The 12,116-nt window shown below is 40.3% G+C and overlaps 1 protein-coding gene across 1 annotated transcript in view; it reads left to right on the forward strand.

Annotated features, from left to right (window-relative positions):
- Positions 1-12,116, forward strand: part of SVEP1 (sushi, von Willebrand factor type A, EGF and pentraxin domain containing 1) — a 161,053-nt gene that overhangs the window by 65,931 nt on the left and 83,006 nt on the right. The window contains exons 7-8 of the mRNA XM_040963410.1: positions 1,857-2,051; positions 6,011-6,129. Of these exons, the coding sequence (XP_040819344.1) occupies positions 1,857-2,051; positions 6,011-6,129 (314 nt within the window). The remainder of the gene's footprint in view (positions 1-1,856; positions 2,052-6,010; positions 6,130-12,116) is intronic.

Raw genomic sequence — 12,116 nt, forward strand, 5'->3', positions numbered from 1 at the left:
AGGTCAACAATTGGTATGAGTTAGAACACCCACAACAACAACAACAACAACAAATTACAGCACCATGAAAAAACACACCACTGAGTAGCCAACACATGAATGACAAAAAGGAAACACAAAAGTCTCTTGGGAGAAGTCTCTTGGAAACACAAAAGTCTCTTGGGTTTGTCTCTAATTCTCTGTAATGAGATGCAGAACAGGAAGTCTAGGCAAGCATATAACTCACACCAGACAAAAATAAAGGCAAACCAGTTTCTCTGGAAAATGAATTTGCTAATGAAAGAACCCATTTCTTGGATGAAGTGCAAAAGTGAAGTGCTTAGGAAGATATGAATTCCACCACTCACCTGCCAGATGACCTTTGAAAGGTTCCTACTCTGCTCCGTTTTCTGATTTTTAAATGGAGTAATAGCAATATTCCTCACTAAACAGAATTACAGAAGTCAAAACTCACTAACCATTCAGAATAATGCCTGCCATTTGTAGGTACTGAGTAGCTGTTAATTATTATTTCATAGGAAATACAGATTATAGATGTGAGCAGGGTCACCAGTAGAACCTCTACTACAGCAAGCACATGTGTGTGTGGGTACAGGCACGTATACACACATAGAAACACACCATGTATCCTATATGAAACTCTAGCCTTTATTTTTCATTATATCTTTCATTTACCCTAATCCATTTGCTCTTCATTTTCTATAATGAAGATTATATTAAGAGTTAGGCCCCTAATTATAATACAATGATTTTAGGAAAGTTATAAAATCTACTTATTATGTGTTACTTTAAAAGTGGCACAAGGGGGCCCGGCGCGGTGGCGCAAGTGGTTAAAGGTCCTCGCCTTGCACGCCCGGGATCCCATATGGGCGCCGGTTCTAATCCCGGCAGCCCCACTTCCCTTCCAGCTCCCTGCCTGTGGCCTGGGAAAGCAGTCGAGGACAGCCCAAAGCTTTGGGAACCTGCACCCGCGTGGGAGACCCGGAAGAGGCTCCTGGCTTCGGATCGGCATAGTATCGGCCCGTTGCGCTCACTTGGGGAGTGAATCATCGGACGGAAGATCTTCCTCTCTGTCTCTCCTCTCTGTATATCTGCCTTTCCAATGAAAAAATAATAAAAATAAATCTTTAAAATAAAAGTGGCACAAGGGCCCGGCGCAATGGCGCAGTGGTTAAGGTCCTAGCCTTGCATGCCCGGGATTCCATATGGGTGCCGGTTCTAATCCTGGCAGCCCTGCTTCCCATCCAGCAACCTGCCTGTGGCCTTGGGAAAGCAGTCGAGGACAGCCCAAAGCTTTGGGACCCTGCATCCGTGTGGGAGACCCGGAAGAGGCTCCTGGCTTCGGATCGGCGTAGTATCGGCCGTTGCACTAACTTGGGCAGTGAATCATCAGACAGAATATCTTCCTCTCTGTCTCTCCTCTCTGTATATCTGCCTTTCCAATAAAAATAAAATAAATCTCTAAAAAAAAGTGGCACAAAATATTCGTGAACTCTGATAAAATAGAGATTGCTAAAAATATCGTTTAATCCACGAAAGATGCAATTCAGTATATGATTTTATATTTCCAAGTCCAGATGTAACATTCTCCAAACCAAATGAATAAGTGAGAAAAGTCATTGATTTGTGACTTTTCCATTGTTTTCATGCACTGACAAAAGAACAAGAGGTAATTTAACAATATGAAGTTCAGAATTATTTATAATACCTCATACACTCAGTGTCACATACAATTCTCATTTAGCATTCTTATTGTCAATTCCAAGACATCACAGTTGTGTTTTTCTTGGGTAAAGTGAACCTGTGGCATTTTCAAATTGTGCAGCTTCAAATAACATGCTCTTATTTCTCTACAGAGCGCCACTGTTCCACCTTCCAGAAGCCCAAAGGTGTCATTGTTTCTCCCTCCAGCTGTGGCAAGCAACCAGCAAAACCTGGAACAGTTTGTCAGCTGAGCTGTCGCCAAGGGTTCCTATTATCTGGAGCCAGAGAAATGAGATGTACCACTGCTGGAAAATGGAATGCCAAAGTTCAGACAGCTGTGTGTAAAGGTAGGGCAGTGTATCCACCTGTTGCCTGTTGCTACTACAAAATACTTGAGGTTAAGTGCTTCAGTAAAAAGAAGAGGCCTGTATGCTATGCTGTTTTGGAGGCCCCAGGGCATGATACAGATGTGTACATACAATGGTGGGAATACATGTGTGGAAGAGTTCATACAACGGGCTTATAGAAGCCAGAGAATACATGACAAACTAGGTGTGTTCTTTCATGACAGCCTGTTCCCACCAGAAATAACCGTGAGACTATTTCAAGTCTATCTGAGGAGAGCATCTTCACTGACCTTATCACCTTCCCCTGGATTCCTCCTTTTAAAGGTCAACATTTGCCACCCTGGAGACCAATATTCCAACATGTGAACTTTTAGCACACACACCCAAAGCACATCCAGACCACAGCAGTCAAGTAAAAACCAAATTCCTGGATAATGACATCTGGATATGACGCCGTACTGTTTTTTTTTTCTTTTTTTATGATCTTTTCATAATTGATTAAGGCTCAAAGATCAAGGGTTACAGGAAAGTGGATAAGATCATTGTTTTACATTATCTGTTTTCTTTCGTGTATTTGTGGGGAAGGAGAGAGACAAAAGGATAAGCCACACCCACCCTACCAATCATCACAGGGCCCCCAATGTGTTGCATGCTCCAAGGGCACTGTTCAAGTGGCTTCAGCAGTTCAACTGTTTTGAATTGCTGCCAATCTTGCCATTCCAAGCATGATGAAATCTCTTCAGATGTCTGTTACATACCTATGACAAAATGATAGGTGCTACCTTAGTGTGCACTGCCAGTATTTCTGGTTCAAAATTATGGATTTATACAAATCCAATTAAAAGTAGTAGGACAATAATAGAAGAAATAAAAATAAGGATGCTAGCATAGGGCATTATATCAGTATGCTCTCAGGAGATCAAAGTCTTTGAGAAACTTCAAATCAATACAAAGCAGGTGAGACTGAGTTGATTTAGAAAAACTGAGAAGCTGTCAGCCCTCTGAAACCTACATTCCTTTGTATTCAAGAGAATTTTCCCTGCGTCAAGAATAAAGTGTTAAGAAAAAATGGAGGGAGAATTTTTAGAATTGAAAATACAATTTAAAAAAATTCTATGGGCCTGGCGCAGTGGCGCAGTGATCCCTTGCACGCCCAGGATCCCATATGGGTGCCGGTTCTATCCCGGCAGCCCCGCTTCCCTTCCAGCTCCCTGCCTGTGGCCCGGGAAAGCAGTTGAGGACGGCCCAAAGCTTTGGGACCCTGCACCCGCGTGGGAAACCCGGAAGAGGCTCCTGGCTTTGGACTGGCATAGCATTGGCCGTTGCACTCACTTGTGGAGTGAATCATTGGACAGAAGATCTTCCTCTCTGTCTCTCCTCTCTATATATCTGCCTTTCCAATAAAAATAAAATAAATCTTTAAAAAAAAATCTAAAGAGAAAGACACAGGAAAAATGGAATTGATATTGTTGAAAATATCATTAGTGATTTGGAGGACAAAATTTAGAACTCCCTCAGAACAGAGAATAAAAACCTAAGTATAAAAATTAACCCAAGATACAGGATATCAATGATTGCCAGAAGGCCTCAGTAACAATTTATTAAGGAATTCTTTTTAAAAATTGATTTATTTATTTGAAAAGTAGAGTAATAGAAAGAGAGTCAAACAGAGATCGTTTGTCTGCTAATTCAGTGCCTCCAAAATGCCACCACATTTAGGTCTGGGCCGGGCCAAAGTGCAGAGCGTCAAACTTGCTCCAGATCTCCCATATGGGTAGCAGGGATAGAAGCACTTGGATCATCTGCTGCTTTCCCGGGTGCATTAACAGGAAGCTGGGTAGAAGGTGTAGTAGCTGGGCCTCATTCTGGCTCTTCAGTGTGAAATGCCAGTCACTCATGGCAGGTCAACTTGCTGTGTCAAAACATAGGAGCCCAGTATAGTAGCCTGGCAGCTAAAGTCCTCACCTTGCATGCATCAGGATCCCATGTAGGTGCCTGTTTGTATCTCAGCTGTTTCACTTCCCAACCAGCTCCCTGCCTCTGGCTTGGGGAAGCAGTAGAAGATGGCCCAAAGCCTTGGGCCCCTGCACACACATGGGAGACCTGTAACAAACTCCTGGCTCCTGGCTTTGGATCAGCTCAGCTTTGATTGGTGTGGCCACTTGGGGAGTGAACCCCAGCAGATGAAGGATCTTTGTCTCTCCCTGACTTTCCAATAAAAGTAAATAAATATTTTTTAAAGGGTCTCCTAAAAGGAATACTAGAAGGAACAAATAAAGAACATGAAAGAAAAGCACATTTCTAACAGATTTCCCTGATCCAGAGAAAGGCTTAAACTTAAGAAAAAAAAAAGTCTTGTCAATATTTGGCTAGTGTAATCTCACTACTCCCTGTACAATCTCTGGAGGATAAAGTTAGAGACAATTTCTTTTAAGATTTATTTTATTTTTATTGGAAAGTCAGATATACAGAGAGGAGGAGAGACAGAGAAGAACTTCCGTTCGCTGAGTCACTCCCCAAGTGGCCACAACGGCCGGAAGTGCACCAATCCAAAGCCAGGAGCCTCCTCCCCGTCTCCCACACTGGTGTAGGATCCCAAGGCTTTGGACCATCCTCGACTGTTTTCCCAGGCCACAAGCAGGGAGCTGGATGGGAAGTGGGGCTGCTGGGATTAGTACCAGCACCCATATGGGATCCCAGCATGTGCAAGGTGAGGCCCTTAGCCTCTAGGCTTCTACGCTGGACCTGGCAATTTTCAATAGATTTCCAGAAGGAAAGAGAGCATGTGCAATGAAAACAAGAGTCAGATTCACATTACCCTTGTCATTTGAAAGTCTAAAATCTAGAAAAAATGCAATATATCTATAGAATATGAAGGGAAAAATAAATACAAACTTTACATTCCAAATCTAATCAAACTGTCACTTAATAGATACATAGGAAATCATTGACTTTTTAAGGAAGATTTTGTTTTAGGGACTAGCGTTGCATTCCAGCAGGTTTAAGCACTACCTACCACACTGGCATCTCATGTGGATGCTGGTATAAGTTCATAGGTAATACACTACTCAGTATAAACTGCTCTAAAGTAATATATACACTGTATGTATTTAGGAAATATAAATTGTTTTATATCATATAATAAAAACTCAGTCCTACTATGATTTATGTGAATATCTAATGTTACCACCTTGAATTTTTAAAAAGACAGTGCAAACTTTCCACCATAAACAATATCACTGGCTTGAAGTTGTTGCTTGTTTTGACACATTATTTTAGTGCCACCAACCAAGTATACTTGATAGCCATGTGTTCAAGTATAGCTCCTACCTGCCATGATCAACCTTTGTTTTTCTGTTTATCTCTTTTACTTCACCAAGTCCCTATTATGTGCCAGGCACCATGCGAGACAATGAGATAAGAAACATCTTTAAATTTCTATGGAATGAGAAAGTTTCATTTTACAGTGATGTGCTGTCATAGTAGGAAAAGCCACCACTTGCAACCCTGGCATCCCCTATAGGCACTGGTCCTGGCTGCTCCACTTCCAATTCAACTGCTTAGGCCCCTGTATCCACAAGAGACAACGAGAAGAATCTCTTGGTTCCTGGCATCTTTGGGCTTTATTTCACACCTTGTAGTCAGGCCATTAAGGGAGTGAAAAAAAGGATGCTGGGACTTTCATGTCCTGCTAGTAATTCCATGAGGACAGCGAATCCCAGTAGGAGACTTCAAGAAAAGAAGCTAGAGTATCAGCAAGCACCAATTCAGGACAGGCCTCAAAACCACACCAAAATAAATTACTGGCTAGGTGTTTGTGTATTCCAACTCAATTGACAATCATATGTGAAAAAACATGCAACAAAAAAGTGTTGTTGTAGCTGTAGTTTTTACTTCCTTTTTAAATGACTTAGAATCGCATGTTACTGATGAACCAATTTGTGTATTTTCTGAGTCAGATGTGGAGGTTCCACAAATCAACTGTCCTAAGGACATAGAGGTGAAGACCCAGGAGCAGCAAGACTCGGCCAATGTTACCTGGCAGGTTCCCACAGCAAAGGATAACTCTGGGGAAAAGGTAATCTTTGTACAAATGTTTGCATACTCATTCAAATGGATGCTGAAAGTACTGCCGATGTGTGTGTGTGATGGGCAAAAGAATGCTATAGATACAAGTTTATTCATAAATGTCAGTGCCTTACGTGAGAGAAGACTGATCAGTGCTGAGTTTTAAATTAGGAATCTCAGGGATCTCTATATGATTTCCAACATATTTTCACTTATTATTATGTATAGCCCTTGCTTATTTACGCACCTTTTTTTGTATGGCTTGAGGAAATCATTCATTATGCTAGGAAAAGAGTTTCCTTAAGAATTTGTTTGCCTGGCACACACACTGTTAGTGTTCACATGTGTGAACATGCCTTTCAGTAGTGTGCTGTTTGTACATCTGCGTGTAAGTACACTGCTCTGTGAGATGTACCAGCCAGCAGATATCATGGGAGTAGTACAAAGAAAGCTATTGTGATAATTGCATTAAATAACATTGCTGTTGAGGTGGCTTTTAAACCTGTTATTCAAAGAGCCAATGGGGCCTTATGAGCTACAGGTGCACAGTTGGTGTGTGTCATAAGCAGTGTCTTGTGTGTGATGTTTCCAGGATGTTGTTCTACTACTGCTGCTTCTTTTTTTCCTCTTGTCTTTCTCCTGAGGACATTAAGTGAAGCAATGTATTGCAGGATTTGATGAGAATTCACACAAAATGCAGCACCTACATGTACATTGATACAGAAGCTGTGTCTTTCACTTTCTGAAAAAAACAAGCCCAATCACCATCAAGCAAAAAGAAACAAATGTTTCTTCATTCCCATTGCCTGCAGCTACCAAGAGTCAGTCACATATACACCTGTCCCAGGACTGAGTTATTCAAAATTATCCTGCTTTTCCAATCACAGCCTTCCTTTTGCATTCATTCACTCCTTCCCTAAATATCATGGAGCCCAAATTCTATCCATTGCCTGGCCTCAATTCTCCAACCTGGTAATTTGCTTTTTGGTTACTCTGCTCAAATATTTTAACTTCTACACCGTAAGATAGCTGGAAGAACAGGGGATTTACTGTAATACATTGTATCCCAGGATGTGTATTTTGGAAAATCTCTGTATATATGATAGGAATGGATCCAAAGAGGCAACATGTCCTAAGAAAGCAAGGCATGCTCTGGTATATGTTCTGCATACTATACATGATCATAAAATACTAAACAACTGCCTGCATGAGAAACCTATGAGATATTTATTTTCTGTAATATTCATAAATACAAGCATTAAGTGAAAGAGAGTCCCTCATTCAAACAGAATCACATAAGGGCATCTCAAGAGAAAGCTAGATGCTCTAGGCATCTACACATTAGCATCAGAGTATACTTAGGATGTCTCTGAAATGGATAAGAATTCTAGTGTAGGTGTACAGATTAAGGGGAGTGCTAACACTTAGGAAATGAGCAGGAGTCAGGCATTTGGCATAGTAGTCAAGCCATTGCTTAAGATGCCCTCCTCCCACATTGGAAAACCTGGGATCAAATCCCAGCTTGGTTCTTTATTCCATTTCCTGCTAATGCACACGCTGGTCACCCTGGTATACAATAGACTGTGACTCAAGTAGTTGTGTCCTTGCCACCTGTATGAGAGACTTAGATTAAGTTCTACCTTCCCAACTTGGCCTAATCCTGACTGTTGCGAAGATTTGGGTAATGGATCAGTGAATGGGAATCTCTCTCTCCTCTCTCTCTTTCTCTCCTATGCTCACTCTCTCATTCTCTTTCTCTTTTTAAGATAAATAAGACAACATTCTTAAAAAGAAATAGACATTTCGCCTAGCCATTCAAATAGCCCATCCCACACTGAAATATCTGGATTCAGTTCCCAGTTCCAGCTGTCAACTGCTGACAGTGGCAATCATAGGAGACAGCAGGTGATGAGTGATTGGGTGCCTGCAACCCAAATTGAAGAATGCATGTATCCCCAGCTGTAGGCTTCTGCCCATCCCAGCTCCAGTCATTCCAGACATAGGCAAGTTGAGGATGATTTTATGTCATAGTGTTCTATCATTGTCAAATTCTGGGAAAGAAATAAAGAAAGCAATCCTGTAGAGTCATTGAATGTTTAAGACCATTTGCAAAATAAAGCTACTAGAACCAGAAAAATTCTGGGGGACATAAACACAGTGACCATTAGCTGCCGATTAAGGAAATAGGCAAACAGATCCTGACAATCAATTGAGAACCTGCCTGATTTTATGAACCTCACCCTTGACTAAAGGCTGAAGGCAGAGAAGATGTGCATTGCTCTTGTCCTTGGGCAGCCGAGCTGGAGGCATGAAGTCACATACTCCTTCTGGAAGCTCTGGAGAGGATCCACTTTTTGACTTTCCCAGTTCCTACGGTTGCAACATTCCTTGGGCCATGGCTGTATCACTTTGACTTCTACTTCCATCCGTCACTACATCTTTTTCTACACTTGATCTTAGCCAACAGACCAAGAAGCAATACTACTTTTTTCTTTTCAACCTGCTTGTCCTTTCTCGCTCACGGGAAGGTTCTTGTGAAAACATGTAGCCCATCTTCTAGTTCTACCTTCTAAGTCTGTATTGCCAGTGATATAAAATATTCACAGGTCAGGAATTAGGACATGAGCAGCTTTGGGGACCATCTTTCACTCCAACACAAGGGAGAAGAACCTGAATGTGCTAAAAGAATAGAAACCAGACACAAATGATCATCTCCTCTTTTCCTTTTATATCCCAGTTCTCCATCTGTGTATTGTTCCTGGTTGCAAGGAAACCAGACACAAAGCAAAATGAAAAGATTAAACATAATGAGAAAGTTTTGAACTTTGAGAGTACGGATGAAACTTTGAAAGAGTTTTTCAGAGGATAAAAGAGAGGAAGTCAAATAAATACACTGGGCTTGTAACATTGGCAACCCACTTGAATTAGACGACGGAACTCAGAGAGAAAAAATGGGCACTGTCATGTAGTTTCGGTAGAAGTAATATGATGCTTTAGCACAGGCATGAAAAACAAATAGGCAATTGGGTTTCCCAACAAAGTGAAATATTGAGGGAGAAACATAGAAGGAAGGCAGTCTAGACCTATGGCAATGAACAGATTTCTTGTAATAATGACTCAAGAAGTCAAAACAGGAGAATAAGTGAAGGGAAAGAACTGACATGCTACCATGAGCATCTTTGCTCCAAGTCTTTCCCTTTATCTCTTCTTATTATCCAAGACAGTCTCCGAATAAGGAGATTTCTTGGAGAGAAAAGCAGCATGCAGAATTATGTGCAGAATAGGTTCAAAACCATGGTTGTGTCACTCACTCGCTTTGAACAGTCTGAACCCAGACAGGTACCAACAGAAAGTAACACTTCTTCTAGTCACATGCTTTGGTTACTATCGCATACACAATTTCTGTAAATTTAAACCCATTTTCAGGGATGAGAAAGAGAATCTTTCAAAACAAAAATCTAAACAAAAACTGTGGGACATGGAGAGGGAGGACTGGGAGTTCTTTTGGGCCCTTCTATGGCACCTGTAGCTCTGTCTCTTTTCTCTGTAGGGCCAAGGCAACTGTGACTAGTAAAATAATGGCCACCCCAAAAATATCCTTATCCTAATCCGTGAAAATTGTGAACATGTTTCCTTATGCAGCTCAAGTTTTACTTTGCAGAAGTGGAGTTTTATTTTCCACATGAGGAGATCAGCCGGCACTCTAGGGAAAGCCAGTTAAATCAACATTGATCCTCAATAACCAAACTCTTGTTAAAGGCAGATGCTAGGAGAGGAAAAAGGCCAGAAACACTTGATGTGAAAATGACTCAGCCACACTTTGCAAACCTTAAATTTAGAGACCCAGGGCCCTGAAGATAGGCTCTAGAGGTCAACAAAGGCAAGGAAAGTGATTTTTCCCCCAGGGTATCTAGGAAGGAACTCAACTCTGCTAACACTTTGATTTTTAACTCTTTGAGCCCAGCAGTATCTGGTTAACAGTTCTAAAGGTAGTAAAGTTGTATTGTTTTATGCTGCTGAATTTGTAGGAATCAGGACAACAGGAAACAAGCATCACAAGGCAGCAGTAGTTCTGAGGGAAGTTTCTAAAGTCTTGAAGTTGCTACTGCTGTGTTCTTCTCTGTGTAATGCTAGGAAATACTGAAAGCAATCCCTCTGATATTGATTCTTGCATCCAGTTTATACCATGATTCTGCAGAAAACTCAACAGGATCCGCCTCTGCCCTCCATACAGCTCCCCAAGATACATAGTAGAAGGAACCCTCTGTCCATCCTCTCAGCTCTGGGCCTTCTGGCCTCTCCCTTCACCTCCAGGATGGAGCACAAGCAGAAAGGCTCAAGTACGGCTGTCATTTTCAATGGTCTACATGCCAAAGATGGGAGTGAAGGTTCCCCCAGGGCAAGAGCATTCATAATCCAAGTCTGTTTAAACAGAACTCGTATTTCAGCATTGCTATATGCCCCTAACCTTCAAGGGGTGGGTGCTGGCCTCACTCAATGTCCTTTCCACAGGCCCCTCCTTGCCTTGGTGCCTACTGCTTTGTGAGTAGTGATCTGAAGCCAGTCATATGATTGGAAGTAGTCTCCATCACCTTTCTTTGCTCAGTGGAGAACGGCAGGAGAAGCCAAACATTCTGCCCAATAATTCAGTTATCCTCTTTGCACATTTCTCTACTAAGAAAGGACACTAAGGATGTAGAACTAGTTCAACCACTACAACAAAAGCCTGTTGGTGATTTGTTCATTCTTAGAGTTCCCTTTAGAAAATGGGATTATTTCAGCTCCATGCTCTTTGACATCACGACTAAGATACAATTATATAAGGAAACAGTGTGCTAGCATTTCAATAATGTTTTAAAAACATATAGAACCCCATAATTACCTAATTATCAATGCAAAAAGTAACAGCATGCATTGAGTCTTCTCCAGGTAAAAATGACAAATTATCAATTTAGCTTTTGAGCCACTTTAAATATTTATAATCTTGGATTTTTATGTTAATGAACAACTCGGTAAGTATTACTCTTTATATTATGCATATTCCCTTTCCAAAATTGTAGTCTGCTTTGTAACCACATTTATCACAACTTTTTGGATTAAGTCTGTGTTTATGTATTTTTGGTATTTGCTGGCAGTTCTTTCATACTATGACTTTCACCACTAATGAGGGATTTAAGTGATTCATCACATGTTTGGTATGCTCTAAATTCTTTCTTTTCAGAAAATGTTATATGGTTTGGCATATTTCCATAGCCTTGGCATGTACAAAAATATCTCATTTCCACACTCACATTTGATGACTAAGATGACATAATCACATTATTCTCCCCTTTTAGAAAATCCTTCTTATTCTGAATGGTGTGCAGATCTCATTATACGAGAAATGATCTAAGATTTGTTTAACGGCAGATTTTCATTCATTTGGTACATCAAAACATCTTCCATATCTGCAAAGTACTCGTTTCTTCAACTCAAAATTTTCCTTTGTAACTTACTCTTCCTATTCCATTCATCCTATTTTCTTCTACAAAACAGCAATTTATTCATGTATCTCTATTTCTTCTATTTCTTAACTTTTTCCATTTTTGAACTCTTAGAATTTGCTTTGTTCTCTGAATCCTTTAAATTTACTTTGCATTTCAGTTTTTTTTAACTAAATGAAACATACATACATACATGCCATATTTAGGAAATACAATGCTATGAGTATGTAGTATTATTAAACAAAGATCCTCATTTCTAAAGCTAATTTATTTTATTATTTCAGGATACAGTTCTACAGACAAAGATTCTACTTTCAATACAGTATAAAATATATATTGTTTTGTTATATATGTGATTAAGATAAATGAAAATATATGATAAAACCAAAACATTGACAAAAATAAAATCAGACTGAAATATATTTCATGTTTGTAGATGGACAAGCTAAAGAACAATTCGTGCCAATGTCAATGTCAGCAGAATATTTTGTAGTTTGACAAAAATAATTCTAAA

The sequence above is a fragment of the Ochotona curzoniae genome, unplaced genomic scaffold (assembly GCF_017591425.1).
Source record: "Ochotona curzoniae isolate NIBS_2020 unplaced genomic scaffold, NIBS_Ocur_1.0 scaffold_3208, whole genome shotgun sequence".
NCBI classification, from domain to species: domain Eukaryota; kingdom Metazoa; phylum Chordata; class Mammalia; order Lagomorpha; family Ochotonidae; genus Ochotona; species Ochotona curzoniae.